At 46.9% G+C, this 18,627-nt stretch overlaps 1 protein-coding gene across 1 annotated transcript; it reads left to right on the top strand.

Moving 5' to 3' along the window:
* The first annotated feature begins 2,331 nt into the window (after positions 1 to 2,331).
* On the top strand, positions 2,332 to 12,001 carry DES (desmin). The gene is made up of 9 exons (XM_021002811.2): positions 2,332 to 2,987; positions 5,771 to 5,831; positions 5,970 to 6,065; positions 6,226 to 6,387; positions 6,611 to 6,736; positions 7,013 to 7,233; positions 9,601 to 9,644; positions 10,702 to 10,784; positions 11,044 to 12,001. The coding sequence occupies exons 1-9, from the start codon at positions 2,404 to 2,406 to the stop codon at positions 11,083 to 11,085; spliced, it is 1,419 nt and encodes a 472-aa protein (XP_020858470.1). The 5' UTR covers positions 2,332 to 2,403; the 3' UTR covers positions 11,086 to 12,001.
* Positions 12,002 to 18,627: the final 6,626 nt, after the last annotated feature.

The following is an 18,627-nucleotide window of genomic DNA, read 5'->3' as shown; positions in this document are numbered from 1 at the left end:
AATATATAGAAATTTAAATATATTTTTAATATTTTAATAATTGATATTAACATATTGATAAATTTGATATGTTTAAATATAAATTATACATATATAAATAACTATAGTATAAGCAGAAAAGGAGTTGGGCAAGTCATGTGGTGAGTGAACTGATGGACAACTGAGGTCTGCATTTGTACCCACCAAATGGAAAAGTATGTAGGGCAAGCCCTCCAGTGTGCTGGGCAGATTCTCAAAGGAGAATTTATGAGAGGACGTGGACAAGACTAGAAGAGTATGAGTAGGAAATGGATGGTTAGTTGTTGTTACTGTTTGTCCTTCTTTCTCGAAGAGGACCATGATGGATGCTTGGTAACGTATGCTAGGGGAGGGAGCACACACCTTGATATCACTGACCCATTGATCGGTTGTTATTATTACCTTCTTGATGCCCACTAGAAAATTACATTCTAAATGTGTGAGGGATGTGAAAGATACTCATACCCAAAGGACATATCTAGAGACACAGATCCACTCAGCAATTTCAGGAATGTTTATTGGAGGAAATGGCATTCATGACATATTTATATTAATGGGACTTGGGTGAGGGGAGTGGGGAGAAGTTGACTGGATAGAACAGTGAACTTTTTGGAAAGCCCCATCTCTTCAAGAATACCAGAGCCCCTGGAGTTAGAGTGGATTGGATTTTGTCACATCAAGTCATGACTTGACTTTTACACTCTTTCTGACTTCTCAGTCACCACCACCCCCGTGCCCCTAAGTTTCCCATACCCCTCAACCAGCCTCTCACTATTCTCCTGTTTCCTATGTCCAGGGTCCTATGTTCCAGGCTTACCGCATTCTCTTCTCTATAAATACCTTGTGGCCCAACTCTGGTATTTAGGGTTGGCAGCTGTTGCTGCCAGGAAAATGGCTGTGTTTGACAAGCAGGCTCCGGACAAGATACACAAACCCCTGCGATGCATGTGTCAGGGTGTTGCTGGTGGATGAGGGAGGGAGGAGATGGCAAAGAGGTATGAATCAGAGAAATAGGCCTAGGGTGGTGGGTAGGAGGTGGTCATGGGGAAGGAGGAAGGAGCAGTACTGAAGGAAGGAATAGGAAAGCCAGAGGATAATTGTTGAATTGGCTGTTGATGTCAGGCCAGGTCCTCATTCTGAGAAATCATCCTGTTGTTTATACTAATCAGGGTATAAGCAGTCCAAGAGAAGTCCAGGGAGAAAAGTACAAGGCTTGAGAGAAACTGGGACACACTTGTCCACAGTCCATATGGCAGAATGGATTCTAGGGTCCTTGGGTTTCGTCCATTGTGCTTTTCTCCTTCAATCTTTGCCTCCTAGAAGGCAGGTTCTCTGGTCCTTAGATCTTTGCCTCACTTTAGGCATCAATGGAAAGAGACCTACACCTACAAATGGGAAAACCTGATTTCAAATCCAGCCTCAGAGACTTAGATGTTGTGACCTTGGGCAAGTCACTTAACCTCTCCCAGCCTCAGTTTCCTTATCTGTAAAATGGGAATAAGAACACCTACCTTTCAGGGTTGTTGTAAAGATCAAATGAGATCACACAAAGTATTGTGCAAACCCTTCCTGTTCTCATGGAAATAACAGGTATTCAGCTTTCTGTGGTCAGGAGAACGGAGGGAGGGGCATATCCCCCAGGATCACAGCCCATGTCCCAGCTGGTGGTCCCCAACTTAGTCCCCAAAGAGGGAGAAGCTAGAGTCGGGGACTGGCCTTCTGAAAAGGGGGTTGTGAGAGGTCAAGTGTTACAGAGAGAGAGCTGGTCCTGATGAAACCCAGAACCAGGGCTGGGGTGTTTTTTCCTCTCACCACCGTGGGTGGATCACTACCCCTTCCTTCTACTCTCCTTTCCTCAGAAAAAAGGGTGCTACAGGAAGAGAGAACTGGTCTGTGATGAAGCTCAGAACCAAGATTGGGGTGTTTATGTCTGTCTCGGCATGATGGATGGCTCACTATTTGTCTCTATTCTTTCCTCTCTGTAATGGGGAAGGCTAGCTCCCCCAGCGAATGGGGGGGCTGAGCCTAGACTTTGTTCCACTTTGGTTTCCTCTTCCATGACATCCCCTCCACGCCTTCCTCTTCCATGACATCCCCTCCACGCCTTGCCATTTGTTCAGCCTGGGGTCCCTGCCTCTGCACTGGAGGAGGCCTCAATGTTCGGGTCTGGATCCCTGCCCCCGCTTTGCTTTGCCTTGCCTTCCCTCCCCCCACTTAGGGGCCAGGGAACTTTGCTGGCAGGACAGTGGGATCCTGCAGCTGTCAGGAGGAGGGGCGGGTAGGGGGTTGATGTCAGGAGGGATACAAATAGCCGCCTCTGCGAGGGGCCCTGTCTCCCCCTCACCACATCCTCACTCCAGCTGTCCAGCCGGCCTGCCAGCCACCATGAGCCAGTCCTACTCTTCCAGCCAGCGCGTGTCCTCCTACCGGCGCACCTTTGGGGGGAACCCAAGCTTCTCTCTGGGCTCCCCTCTTAGCTCGCCCTCCTTCCCCAGGGCGGGCTTCGGCTCCAAGGGCTCCTCCAGCTCCGTGTCCTCCCGCGTGTACCAGGTGTCCCGCAGCTCTGGGGGAGCCGGAGGCTTGGGGGCCTTCCGCAGCAGCCGCCTGGGTGTTCCCCGCGCCACCGCTGCCTCTTCCTATGGGGCGGGCGAGCTGCTGGACTTCAACTTGGCCGACGCCGTGAACCAGGAGTTCCTGACCACCCGCACCAATGAGAAAGTGGAACTGCAAGAGCTCAATGACCGCTTCGCCAACTACATCGAGAAGGTGCGCTTCCTGGAGCAGCAGAACTCCGTGCTGGCCGCCGAGGTGAACCGGCTCAAGGGCCGGGAGCCCACGCGCATCGCCGAGCTCTACGAAGAGGAACTCCGCGAGCTGCGGCGCCAGGTGGAGGTGCTCACCAACCAGCGCGCCCGAGTGGACGTGGAGCGCGACAACCTGCTGGACGACCTTCAGAGGCTCAAGGCCAGGTGACTGCGCCCCTGCCCGGGCCCTGGGCTTTGTCTAAACAGAGAGGGAGGACTTGTGCTGGGGGCTGGGAGGAATAGGGATATGGGCCTTCTTAGGAGTCGGGGCAGCTGTGAGCCTCCCCCAGGGGAGAGTCACCGAACTCTCTCTCGGGCTATCCGGGAGCTTGGAAGATGCCTTATTTTATAGAGAGAGGAAGGGACTTTAGAGTCATAGGATTATAGCTTAAGAGCTGGAGAGGAGATCCTCTCTTCCTATCCTTTCATTTTTATAAATGAGTAAACTGATTTACCTAGGGGTTAAGTGATTTGCTCGGAAGTCCCACAACTATGAAGCAGCACTGGTGGGTTTAGAATCCAGTGCTTCTGACTCCAAATCCTGTCCAATTTCCACTAGGCCAAGCAGTCTCAGCTGTCAAAATATTTTGTCTACATCCAACATTGTGCTAGCTAGGCTCCTGGGACAGCTGTCCCTGATTGTCTGGGTTTGGCAGGGAGAGGGTCTTATCCGCTCTAGTGCATTGGAGAGGATGGGGTGGGGGGAGCAGTCGAAGCCAAGAAAACCTTAGGTTCTGGGGAATTCTTGTCCTTACCCCCCCATTATCCCCCAGGGGAAGTACTTAAAGCATTTTCAAAGATTCACAGAATTTTAGAACTAGAAGGACCCTAGACATCCGTGTTGATGGTTGGGGCATGGGGGGGCAGGGAGTGGGGAAGGAATGGGGTGGGGTATGGGCAGGCTGAGCATAGTTAGACCAAGGGTGGAAGACACTTAGAAGTCAGGTGTTTACAGAGGTGTTTACAAAGTGGGGAATTGGGAGTGAGGTGGGCTCTTTGGCCCAGGGTCTTTTGCTCCCTAGTCACACTCTATGTCCCCACCCCTGTGACTGGGGAGAGGGAGGAACCTTCCAGGAAGGGCCTCCTCCCAACCACTTTGCCCCATTAAGGGGGAGGTCATTATCAAGCCCAGTGTTGATCAAAAGTGGGCTGGTTGCTTATCAGTGAATCAGTTTGGAATTGGCCTAGTCTGCAGACTAAGGTGTCTCCTCAACAGACTCTCCAGCTGTTAGTGGTTAGTAATAGCTAGTCCTATGACTTCTGGGGTGAAATTCTCTTCCTTGGCAGCTTGGTACAGTGGAAAGAATATAGCAGTTGGAATCAAGGTTCAAATTCTAGCTCTACCTATTTAGTAGCTGTGTGATCCTGGGTGAGTCATTTAACCTCTTTGAGCTTCAGTTTCCAAGACTGTAAAATTAGAGGGTGGGACTAGACACTAATCCATAGGGTTTCTCAAGGCTATTTTTGAATTTTTTCATCCCTCAGGGAACCCAAAGCCAACCTGTTCTGCCAACCTATGTCTCATAGGCTTAGTCAGAGAGATGTTGGGCAGCTGCCACTCAGAATACCATAGGCTATATGATCACATATTTAGTGCTGGGAGGGACCTCAGAGCAACACTCCTCCTTTCAGATCTAACATTCTGTGATTCTCTGAGCAGCTCCCCGAGGGAAGCTAACAGCTGTGCTAAGTCCCAGGAGTCTATATTTCCCCTACCCCCATCCCAGGCACTTTAGGAGGCCTCCAAGCCCCACAAATTCCTCTCCCTTCCTCCCTTCTGGGAAGCTTTGAGCGTCCCAGTAGTAAAACAAGCATTGAATTTGGTATCAGAAATTTTCTAGAATCACTTTGTCTCAGCAGGCCTCAGGTTTCTCATCTGTAAAATGAGATGTTTGGGGCAAATGGTCTCAAATGCTATTTACTGCTCTAAATCCTTCAATCCCTGAATCAAATTGTTAGTTAGAGATACATTGAGATTGCCCCAGCCTTGAGAGTACAGAGCACAAGGGATGCTATGAGGTATGTGGGACAGACATTCCCTGGGGTGAGAAGGGAGAAATGAAGAAGGAGCTGTGGTCTAAGGAATGGTTTGGGAGAAATATGGGAAGATAGACTTGCCAAGATTGTAAGGCTAAAAACGGTGGGAGTGGGAAGTTTAGGGCTTATATTGGCTCCCTGGTTTCCCATTGGTCCTATCTCTAACCTCCTGAGCAGTCTGGCTGAATCCTCACTTAACTTGGTCCCATCTTTCTCAGCAGGGTGTGAATCCAGTAGGAGGGTCACTCCTTGTACCCTCCGCCTTGAGGACCTCATTCAGGAAGTGTAAAGAGGGGCCTGGTACCCTCGGTCCCTACCTTTGCCTGTGCTGGCGCTGAAACCCCATCCTTAAAGGGACAAAATAGCGTAGCAACACTATATTGGCATCAAGAAATTTCTGGCCCTCACATTGATTAACTTGTGACCTTGGACAAAAACTTCCCTGATCTTGTTTTCCAATTTGTAAACTGAGGGAAATGCTTGTATAACCACATGTGTGGAGAAGGTACCTGGTAAAACAAAAATCACTGGAGAAATATGAACTAGTGGCATAGGCAGTTTGGGACAATGGGAAGAAGACTGTTTTTAGAATTCCCTACATGTTGAGTCTGTTCTCTCTAGCTATTTGTTCTTGGGCTGGTTATTTACGTACTGAGCCTAAGTTTTCTCTTCTGTAAAATAAGGATAATAATATTCATACTATCTACAGAGTTGTGAGGAAAGGCCTTCATAAAACTGAAAATGTCATACAAATGTTAGTTATTTTTAGTCCATCCCCTCCCTGGACGGCTCTTCAGCCCTATCCTTCTATCCCTATGCCCGCTGAGCCAGGCTGCTAGGGACTTGAGCCTCTAGCCCCACCCTTTTTGCCCCATCCATCATTCACTTGACTATCTGTGTGTTCCATCCAGACTGCAGGAGGAGATCCAGCTGAAGGAAGAAGCTGAGAATAATCTGGCTGCTTTTAGAGCGGTGAGTTGAGTTCCCCTGAGACCCTTCCATCACTGTCCTGTCCCCATGGCCTTGTCCATCTTCAGGTTGACCTTTGCTGGTCACTGTGACTTGAGCTGTTGTTCTCTCTCTCTTTTTCCTACCCCACCTCTTGGCCAGGATGTGGATGCAGCCACGCTGGCCCGAATTGACCTGGAACGTAGGATTGAGTCTCTGAATGAGGAAATTGCCTTCCTAAAGAAAGTCCACGAAGAGGTAAGATCTCTTCCCCTTTCCCAGGGGACCACATGCCCAGAATATCCTAGGGATGTTGGATCTAGGAGAGACTGCACAGTTGAGGGGAGAGCAGAGGTTTGGGGGAGGATTGAGTAGAGTCCACAAACCTGACCCATAGCCCATTTTCCAACTCCTGTAGGAGATCCGTGAACTCCAGGCTCAACTCCAGGAGCAGCAAGTCCAGGTAGAAATGGATGTGTCTAAGCCAGACCTGACTGCCGCACTTAGGGATATCCGGGCCCAGTATGAGACCATTGCTGCCAAGAATATCTCTGAAGCTGAGGAATGGTACAAGTCCAAGGTGGGTTGGTTTGAACCGAGGTAACCCTCATACCCAATCTGTTCCGTGTCTTCCAAGGTCCCTTCCCAAAGCTTCTGACTTTGAGTGAAGAGGGTGGACAGTAGTCTTCGTTCAAGGAGGAGGAGCCCTCTTTTGTCTCTTCCCCTGGGCTAGGGTCTTTGCAACTGTCTCCTCCCTCTTCTTGGAGGTTGATGGATACCCTCTGATCTCCGATGTCGCACAGGTATCTGACCTTACCCAGGCAGCCAACAAGAATAATGATGCACTAAGACAAGCCAAGCAGGAGATGATGGAATACCGGCACCAGATCCAGTCTTATACCTGTGAGATTGATGCACTCAAGGGCACTGTGAGTACTAGGAACCTGACTTCCATGACGCTAACTAACTGGGTGACCTTGGCTGAGTCTCTTTACTCCCACTGGCCTTCAGCTTCCTCGTCTACAAAATGAGGATGATATTTCCCAACCTATCTCATTTACAAACCTTAAAGCACTATAGATATATGAGTTATTATAATTATGACTCCATGTCACTTTTTCAGCTCCTATGTTCCTTCCATGTCATCCTCAGGGGCTCTCCTATCTGTGTCTTATCCCATTTCTTCCCTGGCCCTCTCCCCCCAGAATGATTCACTGATGAGGCAGATGAGAGAGCTGGAGGAACGATTTGCCAGTGAGGCAAATGGCTACCAGGATAACATCGCTCGGCTTGAGGAGGAGATCCGGCACCTGAAGGATGAGATGGCCCGGCACCTACGAGAGTATCAAGACCTGCTCAATGTCAAGATGGCGCTGGATGTGGAAATTGCTACCTACAGAAAGCTCCTGGAGGGCGAGGAAAGCAGGTGGGGTAGACTTGGGCCTGCCCTGGGAGTGGAGGGTCAGAGACTGTTCACTGAGCCTATAGGATATGTAGTCTTGCCCAGGGACAGTGGTGGGGGTAGTGGGCAGCTAGTGAGAGAGATTAACTGCAATATACATATCAAATCACAGGCTGTCAGAGCTGGAAGTGACCGCCCTAGTTCTAGAGAAAAGCAAACAGAAACTCCAAGGGAGACTGCAAGGGCTGGGAGTCAGGGGAGAAGGAAGGGTTGATTCCAAACAGGATCCAAGCCAATAAATAGACCTAAGGCCAGGTCAAGGTCACAAGCAAGCATTCACAAAAATAGCAATTCCAGAAAGGAGAGTGCGGAAGATAGGAACTGAATCTGAAAGTAAGAGGTTGAAAGTGAAGGGTGTTCTTCATGGTGTGAGGTCAGGAAAACACTACCAAGGGGGGAAAGCATAAAAAATTGGTCTCATAGGAATTAGCTTGGTGCAGGGGCCTTTTATGGGTGTTTCTTACTTCAGCAATGGGCTGGACACTCAATACTGACAGTCTAATGGAAAAGGGGGGAACCTAAAAAAACAAACATTTTTTTCATGGTAAAATGATATACAAAATCATAAAGTTCCAAATATTTATAGTTTGCTAAAAGGACTATGTATACATGCTTGTATTATAGAAAGATATAGACATAGATATGAACTTCTATAATAATAACAATATAACATCTTATTTGTTTCTTTGTATGCTTTTGATCTTTTTGGAAATCTTTTTTATCAAGGTCCACTGATTTGTTCACTGAAAACAGCAGTTGAGGACTATAAAAGTAAAATTTAAAAATAAACTTAATCATGATAATAATAATGTAGCTAGCATTTATATAACACAATGTACTGTGCTAAGTACTTTACAATTTTAAACTGATGTGATCATGACAACAATCCTGGGAGGTAGGTGTTATTATTATCCTCATTTTACAGATGAGGAAACTGAGGCAAACTGAGGTGAAGTGATTTGCCCAAGGTCACACAGCTTATAAGTGTTTAAGGTCAAATTTGAACTCAGATCTTCCAGACTACAGGATCAATGCTCTATCTATTATGCTGCCGAGTTGCCTTAAGTCTGTTTTTAAAGAGAGAAGTTTTTAAAATGGGAACATAAAATTCTATGCAACAAATCATTTTATAAAATTAGGACCAGTTAAAGGATAGAAGATAGAGAGGATAGACAGAGAAGAGAGGGAGAGAAAAGTGAAATTAACAGTCTGGGGATAATAGCTGAAAGAGACACAGGGGAATGGGGCACCCATTCAGAAATGGAACAACAGTCTAACAGAAAGACAGGCAGTCAGAGACAGAGGGAAGAGAGAGAGAGAGACAGAGGGTGGGGGAGAGAGAGAGAGACAAAGGGAGAAAGAGAGAGAGACAGAGAGAGGCAGAAACAGAGACAGAGAGAAGGAGGGAGAGAGAGAGAGAGAGAGATAAAGAAGGACAGAGAGAGAGATGGAGAGAGGCAGAGAGAGAGACAGAGACAGAGGTGAAAAGAGAGAGAGAGACAGAGACAGAGAGAAAGAGACAGAGGGAGATGGAGGGGAAGAGAGAGAGAGAGAGAGAGAGAGAGAGAGAGGAGAGAGAGAGAGAGAGAGAGAGAGAGAGAGAGAGAGAGAGAGAGAGAGAGAGGGAGAGAGAGACTGAGACAGAGAGACAGAGAGACAGAGCCAGGGCCATGGCCAGAGCCAGAGCCAGAGACACAGAGAGAGAAACTTTCAATGCTTTTTAAAGACATATTTTTACAACTATAGGCACAAATGGGTAACTAATCTCTCTTAGTACCATGAACTGAATAAAATTAACCTGAGAACTGGTTTTGCTCCACAGGCTGAAGATTCCTTACTTTAGTCTAAGATCCCCTTTGTATTTGTATGTATGTATGTATAGAAACAGCTGGCTGCCATGTTGAGGATATCTGCTGATTCGTGACTGGCAGATGAGTTGAATGTTCATGGGGTCAGGGAGTGAACATGGTGATCCCTCCAGGGGTAACAGTTCCCTAGGGCATTTGTTTGTCCTCCTCAATCTACCCTGTAGATCTTTGTAGCTCTTGCCCACAGCTGGGCATTGGCATCTGAAGTGTATCCCTTGAGCCATGTCTGTCTACAACACAACAGGTGGAGAGAGCTATGGGCCTGAGTAGCTGGGAGTGTAGTGGAAAGTGCATTCAGATCACTTCCTGGACCTCACTTTCTTCATTTGTAAAATGAGGACGTTGGACGGTCTCCAAAGTGCCTTCTAAAGCTTCATGGGAGGAGGGAGAGCCAGCATCATGGGAGAGGTAGGAAAGGGAGAGTTTCCTAATCTATCTTGGACATTTGGTATCTTCTCCTCAGGATCAACCTCCCCATCCAAAGCTTCTCAGCCCTGAACTTCAGAGGTGAGTTAGTCAGGGGAGCAGCTCAAGGCTGGGCAGCATGGCCATGCTGGGGCATGGGGTGTGGTGGGAGGTGATAGGGCCATGTATAAGAGACAACAGTGGGAAAGAGAGGGAGGATGGAGCTGTGGGGATGGAGACGGAGCACTGAGGGGAGCCAAATATGGACACGAGTCAAGTGAGAAGAGGAAGATTCTTGGGGCATGGTAAGTAGGAGCAGACAGAGGTGTGCTAGTGGCGGGCATATGGAGTGCGGGCCTGACCCTCTTACTCCCCCTGTGTGCTGGTTTGCTGGTCCTTTCAGTGTGTGATCTAGGAGTGTTACTGCACTTGTCCAATGCCACAAGCCCTAAAGGGACTAAGATTTGAAGCAGGATTAGGGCAGGCCCATGAGTAATATAAAATAAATAATACCTCGTCTTTGTGAAGCACTTTGTACCTTCCAAATTTCGTTCACCTATGACATCCTATTAGATCCTCACAACAACCTGGTGAAGTAAGCAGGGAAGATAGTTTTTCCCATTCTAGAGATGAGACGATTGAAGTGCATAGGGAATAAATAAGTTGCTTATGTCACACTACTAATTAGTGATGGACGCACGGCTCACTTTCCTTTCAGGGATAGTAAGCTGACTCCCTCTATAGGCTCGCCAAGGGAATGTGGAAGGGTTGGGCTTCTGGGATGGGGGAAAGTCCCAGTTCAAATTCGGCTACTACCCACAGAGGGGATGAGCTGACTCATTCCCTCGGAGGATCCCCTGACTTTCTGGACCATCCCAAGCCTGGAGCCACCCTCGGGCACAGTAGTGGGTCAGGATGATGTCTTAGGATCCCATCCACTGCTGAGACCAGAGGCTCATCCAAATGTATCAGATAGTTAGGATTAGGGTATATTTTCCCGATAGATTGGGTCTGATCTGGGATGAGTGCTGACAAGGGTGGGGTGGCGTTTGATAGAAGCTGGTTGCTGAAGAGAAGGAAGAGGGGATAGGGAGAAGGACCTTGGGGGTATCAAACCTTGGGAACTTGAGTCAATTTGGTTTTGTGTGTGATGTTACAGAGACAAGCCCTGAGCAGAGGGGCTCTGAGGTGCATACCAAGAAGACAGTGATGATAAAGACCATTGAGACCCGGGATGGGGAAGTGAGTATGGTCCTTGGGTCTTCACCTTCTTCAGTCTCAGAGGATGGAGGAGAAGATGGGAGGGGGAAAAGTATGTTTTATGGGGGTGCAGTTTGGCTTCATAGAGATGCTATTCCCAAAGCCATGTTGCTTAGGTCATAGCTGGCTCATGCCTGGGGTCTCCTGTGCTGAGGGATTAGAGATGCCAGGAGGGTGGTGAAGTACAATTAGAGGAATTGGGGGGGGGCAGGAGATAAACTGAGTGGGTTTCTCCCCCCAGGTTGTCAGTGAGGCTACGCAGCAGCAGCATGAGGTGCTCTAAAGGCAGAGAGGCCAACCGGAGGCACCCCCCACGGCCCAAGACTGCCTCCCATCACATGACACCTTGGAACCGTTCTCCACTGATTCTGAGACCCCTCTGAAGGCTTTCTCCTCACCGCACTGACCAGCCCTTCCTCCCTCACAGCCAGGCCCCTGCCAAGTCTCCCCACGGCCCCCCTGCCCAGCCCTGAGTGTCCGCGGTCCCCTATGTTGACTTGAAGTCTTAGATGTATTGGAGCCCACAGAGAGATGTTTGCATTACTTTGGCCCCCTGCCCTACACCCCCGCACTCCGACTCCTGCGGAGAGAGGCGGCAGCGGCACTATCTGCCCCTCTGATGCAGGGGTCTGTCTTGCCCCAGTTAGTGCCCTGGAACAGGACTGGAGTTGGGAGAGGGCACAGAGCCTTCTTCTCCTGTCCTTCTGCTTCCTTGATCCTCCCATCTGCCTTCCTGGCCAAGTTCAAGTTTTTAGAGTAGAGCACACAGGCTTGGAACAATTCACTTCCACCTCATAGATGTCCTTTGACCTTTCTCCTCCCATTAACCCCAGGTGAGGAGATAGATTACTCTCAGGAAGCCTGTGGTGTGGCTGGGGGATTGGACTCCTGCTGGGTGGGTGGTTGGGGGGTAACGGGAAGCAGCTCCCAATGTCCTTTCCTTGTTCTCCCACCTCTGCCCTAAGGTGGACCTGGGGAGGGTAGGGGCTGTGAGAGGGAACCCTGAAGGTGATGGATGTGGGAGCAGGAGATACAGAATGAGAGAGGGTATGGGAGATGCTGAAGAGGAGAGAAGAGAGAGTCAGAGCATGGTCCTGGGCTGGTGGGCAGGGGAGGAACCCATCACTCCCTTGTCTCTCCCCTGCCTGGGGCGCCTCCTGGGCAGCAACAATAAAAATAGAGCACATGCCTAACACAGACTTCCTGTTAGCGTTGCTTTCTCACCATCTTTCCTCTGGTATCTCCTGGTATTTGGACCATGTGGTGTACCTCAAACTTTTCAAACCCCACATTTAGCAATTTCTTAGACCCTTGGGCATTTTCTTGCTCCATCTTGACTTCTGTTTGGATCTCTAAAGACATCTATGACCCCCATAATCCCCTAACCTTCTCTCCAAGTCAACAAGCATTTAATGAGAGTCTTTCATGTGCCAGACACTGTGTTAAATGCTCAGAATACAAAGAAATGAAAAAATATGATCCATGCCCATAGGGAGTTTACATTCAAATGGGGGGAAAACATGCAAATAACTGCCTGTAAGATATATACAATATAAATGGAAGGTAATATCAGGAGGGCAGTCAGGTGGTACAGTGGATAGAGTGCCAAGCCTGGAGTGAGTTCAAATCTGGCCTCAGACACTTACTAGCTGTGTGATCCTGGGCAAGTCATGTAACCCTGTTTGCCTCAATTTCTTCATCTGTAAAATGAGCTGAAGAAGGAAATGGCAAACCACTCCAGTATCTTTGCCAGGAAAACCCCAAATGGGGTCATGAAGAGTCAGACACAACTAAAAAATGAGTTAACAACAATAAGAAGTTAACAATACCGCAGGGAAGGGATGAGTAAGGTGAGAAGAGGAGGAGGAGGATGGAGCAAGTCCTCTTGCAGAAGGTGATCCTTGAGCTGATTCTTGAAGGAAGCCAGGAAGGGGAGGAGGAAGAGCATTCCAGGCATGAAAACAGGGGTGTGTGTGTGTGTGTGTGTGGTGTAGAGTTGGGGAGGGCTTCTGGTAGCCTCTGGGTGACCACTAGCTATTTCAATCCCTTCACCACAGTTTACTTCCCTTTTCAATTTAGGTCAGCCTAGATAGGGACAGGGAAGGAGGGTCTTCAATGAGGGAGAGGTGTAGACAGGGGAAGGTGAAGTCAGTCCAAGGTCTGAGTGTGGCTTACCCCATTCCTGGCCACCCAGGATGCTTCTCGCCAGCTGCAGAGACCACTGACCCACCTGCAGGAGAGGTGGTAGGGCTGGACAAGGAAAGTCCCCACAGGGGGCTTTCTCAAGAAGTAGCACTTTCTGAGTAGGGAAAGGGAATGTTTTTTACCTTCCACATACTAGACCTCACACTTGGTGGAGAAAAGGCTCTTGATGAAGAGAAAAGAAGTCTGGATACCGGAGCGGACACAGTTCCACTGTGATAAAATAAGAGAATATTTGTAAAGCACTTAGCATGGAGCCTGGCACATAGATGGTGATTAATAAATGCTTATTCCATTCCTTTCCTTTCATGGAAGTGAAGTCTGGGGCTAGGTGAATATGTTCACTTTGAGCATGTTGGTCAGTCAACTAGCATGTATTGAGTCAGAGGAGGCAAGGAGGTGTTATGTCACAGGTGTTATGAAGGTAGAAATGACAGGCCTTGACAACAGATTGCATATGCGGGATAAGAGAGAGTGAAGAGTTGAGGGTGACACCTAGGTTGTGAGCCTGGTGATTGACAGCATGATTTTACCATTGGCAGTAACAGGGAAGTACGGAAGACGGGGGCATTAGGGACAAAGTTCATGAGTACAGTTTTAGACGTATTGAATTTAAGATGTTCATGGGACTTCCAGTCTGAGAATTGTGAAAGGCAGTTGGAGATGGGAAACCAGAGGTATAGAGTGAGCCTAGGACTGAACAATAGATCTGAGAGTCATCTGAACCAAAATGATAGTTGAAACCATGGGAGCTGATATCACTATCAGTGTGTGTGTGTGTGTGTGTGTGTGTGTAATTCCAGGAGTCTCTGGAGTTCATAATCTGGTGGGACCTTAGCTTCCCCAAAGGATCAACATTCCTTCCTTCTCCAGAAGGAATAATATTGGGGAAAGAGGTTACTTTTGAGTATAATGGTACTAAAAAGGCCTGAAGACAGACAATTCAGTTCAATTAAACAAAGCTTTATAAAGCATCTCCCAAGTGCAAAGTTCTGAGTTAGGTACTGGGGATGCTAAGACAAAAGGAAGAACAATGCCTGCCCTCAAGGACCTTATATTCTACTGACTAAACACAGTATGCCCTGTACCAGAAAAGGTAGTCCTACTTCAATGAGGTAGAGGTGCAGTTCGGGGAAGGTCTGAGTTTAACTACTTTCCACAGGAAGTAGCAACTTGAGTTGGGACTTGAAGGAGCTGAATTCTAACAGGTAGAGTCTAGAAGGTGGCAAAACAAAAAGGCAGGAGATAGAAAATCAAGTTCAAGGAAGAGGGAATAGGTCATATAGGTGGGATGTAGTGTACACAAAGGGAAGTAAACCACTCAGAAAGACAGGCTAGAGAGAGACCATGAAGGGCTTTACATGCTAGGCTCAGGCATTTGTATTTTATTCTAGGGGCAAAGAGGAGTCATTGAGGGGTCAGATATGTGCTTTAGAAAAAATACTTTCACAGTTGTTTGGAGGTTGGGTTGGAGAGGGCAAAGACTGTAAGCAAGGTCATCAATTGTCCTATTGCAATATGCCAGGTGAGAGGTGATGAGGGTCTGAATTTAGGGTAGTGACTATGTGAGTGGAGAGAAGGTGGCGGGTGGTGCAATGGATAGAGTACTGGCTTTGGAGTCAGGAGGACCTGAATTCAAATCTGGCTTTAGACACTAGCTGTGTGACCCTGGGCAAGTCACTTAATCCTGATTGCCTCCAGAGAGAGAGAGAGAGAGAGAAAGAGAGAGAGAGAGAGAGAGACAGAGAGAGAGAGAGAGAGAGAGAGAGGAGAGAGAGAGAGAGAGAGAGAGAGAGAGAGAGGGAGGGAGGGAGGTCTGGTGTCAGTCCCAACAAACATTTATTATGTGCCTACTATGTATTGGGGTCTGGAATTAGGAGGACCTGAGTTCAAATCTGGATTCAGATACTTACTAGCTGTGTGACCCTGGGTGAGTCATTTCACCCAATTTGCCTCAGTTTCCTCATCTGTAACATGAGCTAGAGAAGGAAATGACAAACCATTCCAGCATCTTTGCCAAGGAAACCCCAAATGGGATCACAGAGTCAGACAGGACTGAAAATGATTGAACAAAAACAACATATATCAGGTAATTCCTGCTCTCCAGGGGCTCACAGTATAATCGGGAGAGAACACATGCAAACATCTATGCAAAAACAAGATATATACAAGATAAATTGGAGATAATCAGCAGAAGAAAGGCACAAGTATTAAATGGGAACAGGAAAGCCTTCTTGGAAAAGGTGGTATTTTAGCTGAGACCTGAAGGAAGCTGCAAAGCCCGGAGCCGGAGATATGGAGGGAGAGAATTCCAGGTGTGTGAGACAATAAGTGAAAATGCTGGGAGTGGGGAAATGGAGTGTCTAGTGTGAAGGACAGCAATGAGGCTAGTGCCACTGGAGCCTAAAATTGAGAAGATCAAGCAATTAATTGGCTATAGGTTCTAGGAGAAGGACCAAATGGTCCACCTGTACCACCTGCCACTTTCTCTCCACTACCCTAAATTCATACCCTTGTCACCTCTCACCTGGCCTATTGCAATAGGACCTGATTGGTGACCTTGTTTACAGTCTTTCCCCTCTCCAATCCAACCAATCCAATCCATCATTCAGTATGATCCTGAGGGTTGAGAGACTAGGTAACTGGAAGGTGGTATTACCTTTAACAGAAATAAGAGGAGGGTATGGTTTAAGGTATCAGTGTGTGGGACAGGAGGCTCCCTTAGTGTGAAGGAGAACCCAGTCCTAAATAAAACCCAAATCAGTTCCAGGGAACCCAAAATGAAGTGAGAGCAGAGGCCCCAAAGACTATCAGGGCCCATGCCCCTTGATTTTCCTGTCCTCATTCCCTCTTGGCATCTAAGCAATGAATTGAAAAAGCAGTTTTCAGAGAATGAAATAGCTTACTAAATGATGTTAAAAAGAAAACAAAACAAAAATCTGAATTTGTCATCTAGTCAACTGGATCCAGTGATACCATCCTCCAGACAAAGGCCATCGCTCAATGAGGGGGTTAGAAAAGATGATCTCTAAAATCTTTCCTAGATACAAATCCTATACCCTCTTGATCCCCCCCCCCATCCAGGCAGCTTTTGATATTCATTTTACCTTGCATTCCATTTGTATGCCAATGTGAGTCATCCAATGCAATTCCCTACCTGAAACAAGATTCTGCTCCCCATCCTGAACATGTAGTCATCCATCCAAGTTTCTTTTAAACACTCCCAGTATCTGGGAGCTCAGCACCTAATAAGGCAGCCTGATGCATTTTCAGGGGGCTCAAAATTTTCAGAATCCTTTCTCTCTCTACACTTCCCCCCCACCATTTTTAATCGCTGGAAACTCCTTCACTGTACTCCAATATCCCTCAAAAAACTTCCCCCAAGAGGTCTAATCAACAGAGGCCTAACTTACATAGAAAGGAAGTGAGCCGCCCACTGATTGCTGACCCTGAACTACCCTGCTTCCCACTCTTACAGCCATCATACCCATTGCCCCAAATGTCCAAATATTGTGTGACCTGGGTATCCAGCCCAGAGGTCTTCTGTGATCACAATGGATGTGACTTAAGCTAGCCTCAAGGTTTGTCAGGTGCTTTTCCATTCCCTACCCCACAAATGAATTCCCATTCCAGCCAAGGAATTCCCAGTTAAGGCCCTGGGGCCACCCAGCAGCCTTGTTTTTCAGAGATTTTGTTTAGGAAAAGATCTTGGAGGAGCATGCCTATCTGTCACCCTCAAGGCAGGGAGGAGTGTCAGTATGTGTTCTCCTGGCTTAGGCAGCAGGCTCAAGAACACGATGGAGTATAGGCAGAGGGACACATGAGGGAATCTTTATTAGGCTGCACAGAACAGCCTGTCCTGAGGGATAGCAGCCAGAGATCCATTCCTGGAGTGTCTTCTGTTCAGCCACAGATGGGATAATGTTTACTCCAGCAGGGGGTGCCAGCTACGAAGAAACTCATCCATATGTGGGGGCTCAAGCATTTAATCTCATACAACAGCTACTCTCTGACACATAGGCACCTGTGGAAACGGAGACACAGTTGCATACAGACTAACTAAGGAGTTGCATGCACAGGATTCCTTCTCTTTCCTTCCTCACAATTCATGTGCCTTTTGTATGTAAGATAGCACTCTGGACACACAATTCATAAGACTAATGCTTGAATGGTTTTTATAGGACTAGTTTCTCTCTCTCTCTGTCTCTCTCTCTCTCTGTCTCTCTCTCTCTCATTCCCTACCTTACATGTAACACACACACACACACACACACACACACACACACACACACTCAGAGTTAGAGGCCATCTTGGTCTACACTTCACAAAAATCCTCTCTACATAATATCTCTTTCCTTTCCAGCTTTCTTTTGTGTGTGGTCTTGCCCTGTTAAATTATAAGCTCCTTGAGGGTAGGAACTGTTTTTTTCTCATTTGTATCTTCAGAATTTAGCATTGTATGTGGCATATAGTAGGCGCTTAATGAATGTTTTGAATTGAATTGAAGTGGTCATGCAGCCTCTTAGTTAAGCCCTCTAGTGAGAAGAAAGCCTTTCCTCTTCTGGGTAGCTCTAATTGTTAGGAAGTTTTTCTTAATACTGAACCAGAAGCTGTTTCCTTCAGCTTTTTCCCATGGCTACTAGCTCTGCCCTCAGGAACCCAATAGAATCAGTCTTATCTGTCTTTCACAGGTCACCTGCACCTGTTAAAGTATTTGAATGATTCCCTGTAAGTGTTCTCCAGGCTAAACATTCAGGCAACAACCTAATTGCAATAATTGATATTCCTATTATGTTTTCTAGGTTACAAACTATATTTTTCTTGTTTGTCACAAAGATACACTCAATTAACATTTTTTAAGGCCCTACTATATGCCAGGCATGGTGTTATGTAATAGAGATGCAAACACAAAAATGAAATAATCCCTGCCCTCAAAAAGCTTATGTTCTACTTCATAAGGTAAATTTTATTCACTAAATGCAACATTAGGACATGGGTAATACCTTTACTCATCTTTATATTGCTTTGGTTCCCAGCATTGTACTTCATTCTTAAAGCATTTAACAGATATTCATTGAATAAGTGATTCAATGAATGTGAATGAACAAATTTGTTAAGTTGGTAAGGTAGATAGTATCATGCGCATTTTACTGATGAGACTCAGGTTAACTGGGTAGCCCAGTTATTAAGTAGTTACCTCTTCTTTTTTTAAATAATATTTTATTTTTCCCAATTACACGTAAAATTTTTTAACATTCATTTAAAAAATGTTTGAGTTCCAAATTTTCTCTCTCCATCCCTCTCCTCCCCCTCTCCCTGAGATGCTAAGCAATTTGATATAGGTTATACATGTGCAATCATGCAAAACATTTCCTTATTAGTCATGTTGTCAAGTAGTTACTCCTTCTTGATCAGACTAAGTCTCAGTGTAATGGTTCTCTCTCTTTCCCATTGCTTTCCACTTATAGAGTTGGCTAGAAGTGCCATAATGCACATAGTGCTGGGCTTGGGGTCAAAAAGATCTGGGTTGAAATCCAGACTCAGATGCAGCTAGTAAGCTCTACGACCCTGGACAAATCACTTCACTTCTATCTGCCTCAGTTTCTTCAACTGTAAAATGAAG

The sequence above is a fragment of the Phascolarctos cinereus genome, unplaced genomic scaffold, assembly GCF_003287225.1.
Source record: "Phascolarctos cinereus isolate Bilbo 61053 unplaced genomic scaffold, phaCin_HiC Scaffold_7;HRSCAF=346, whole genome shotgun sequence".
In the NCBI taxonomy this organism is placed as follows: Eukaryota; Metazoa; Chordata; class Mammalia; order Diprotodontia; family Phascolarctidae; genus Phascolarctos; species Phascolarctos cinereus.
The sequence above is the reverse complement of the archived record's forward strand: the minus strand, read 5'-3'. Positions and strand labels throughout refer to the sequence as shown.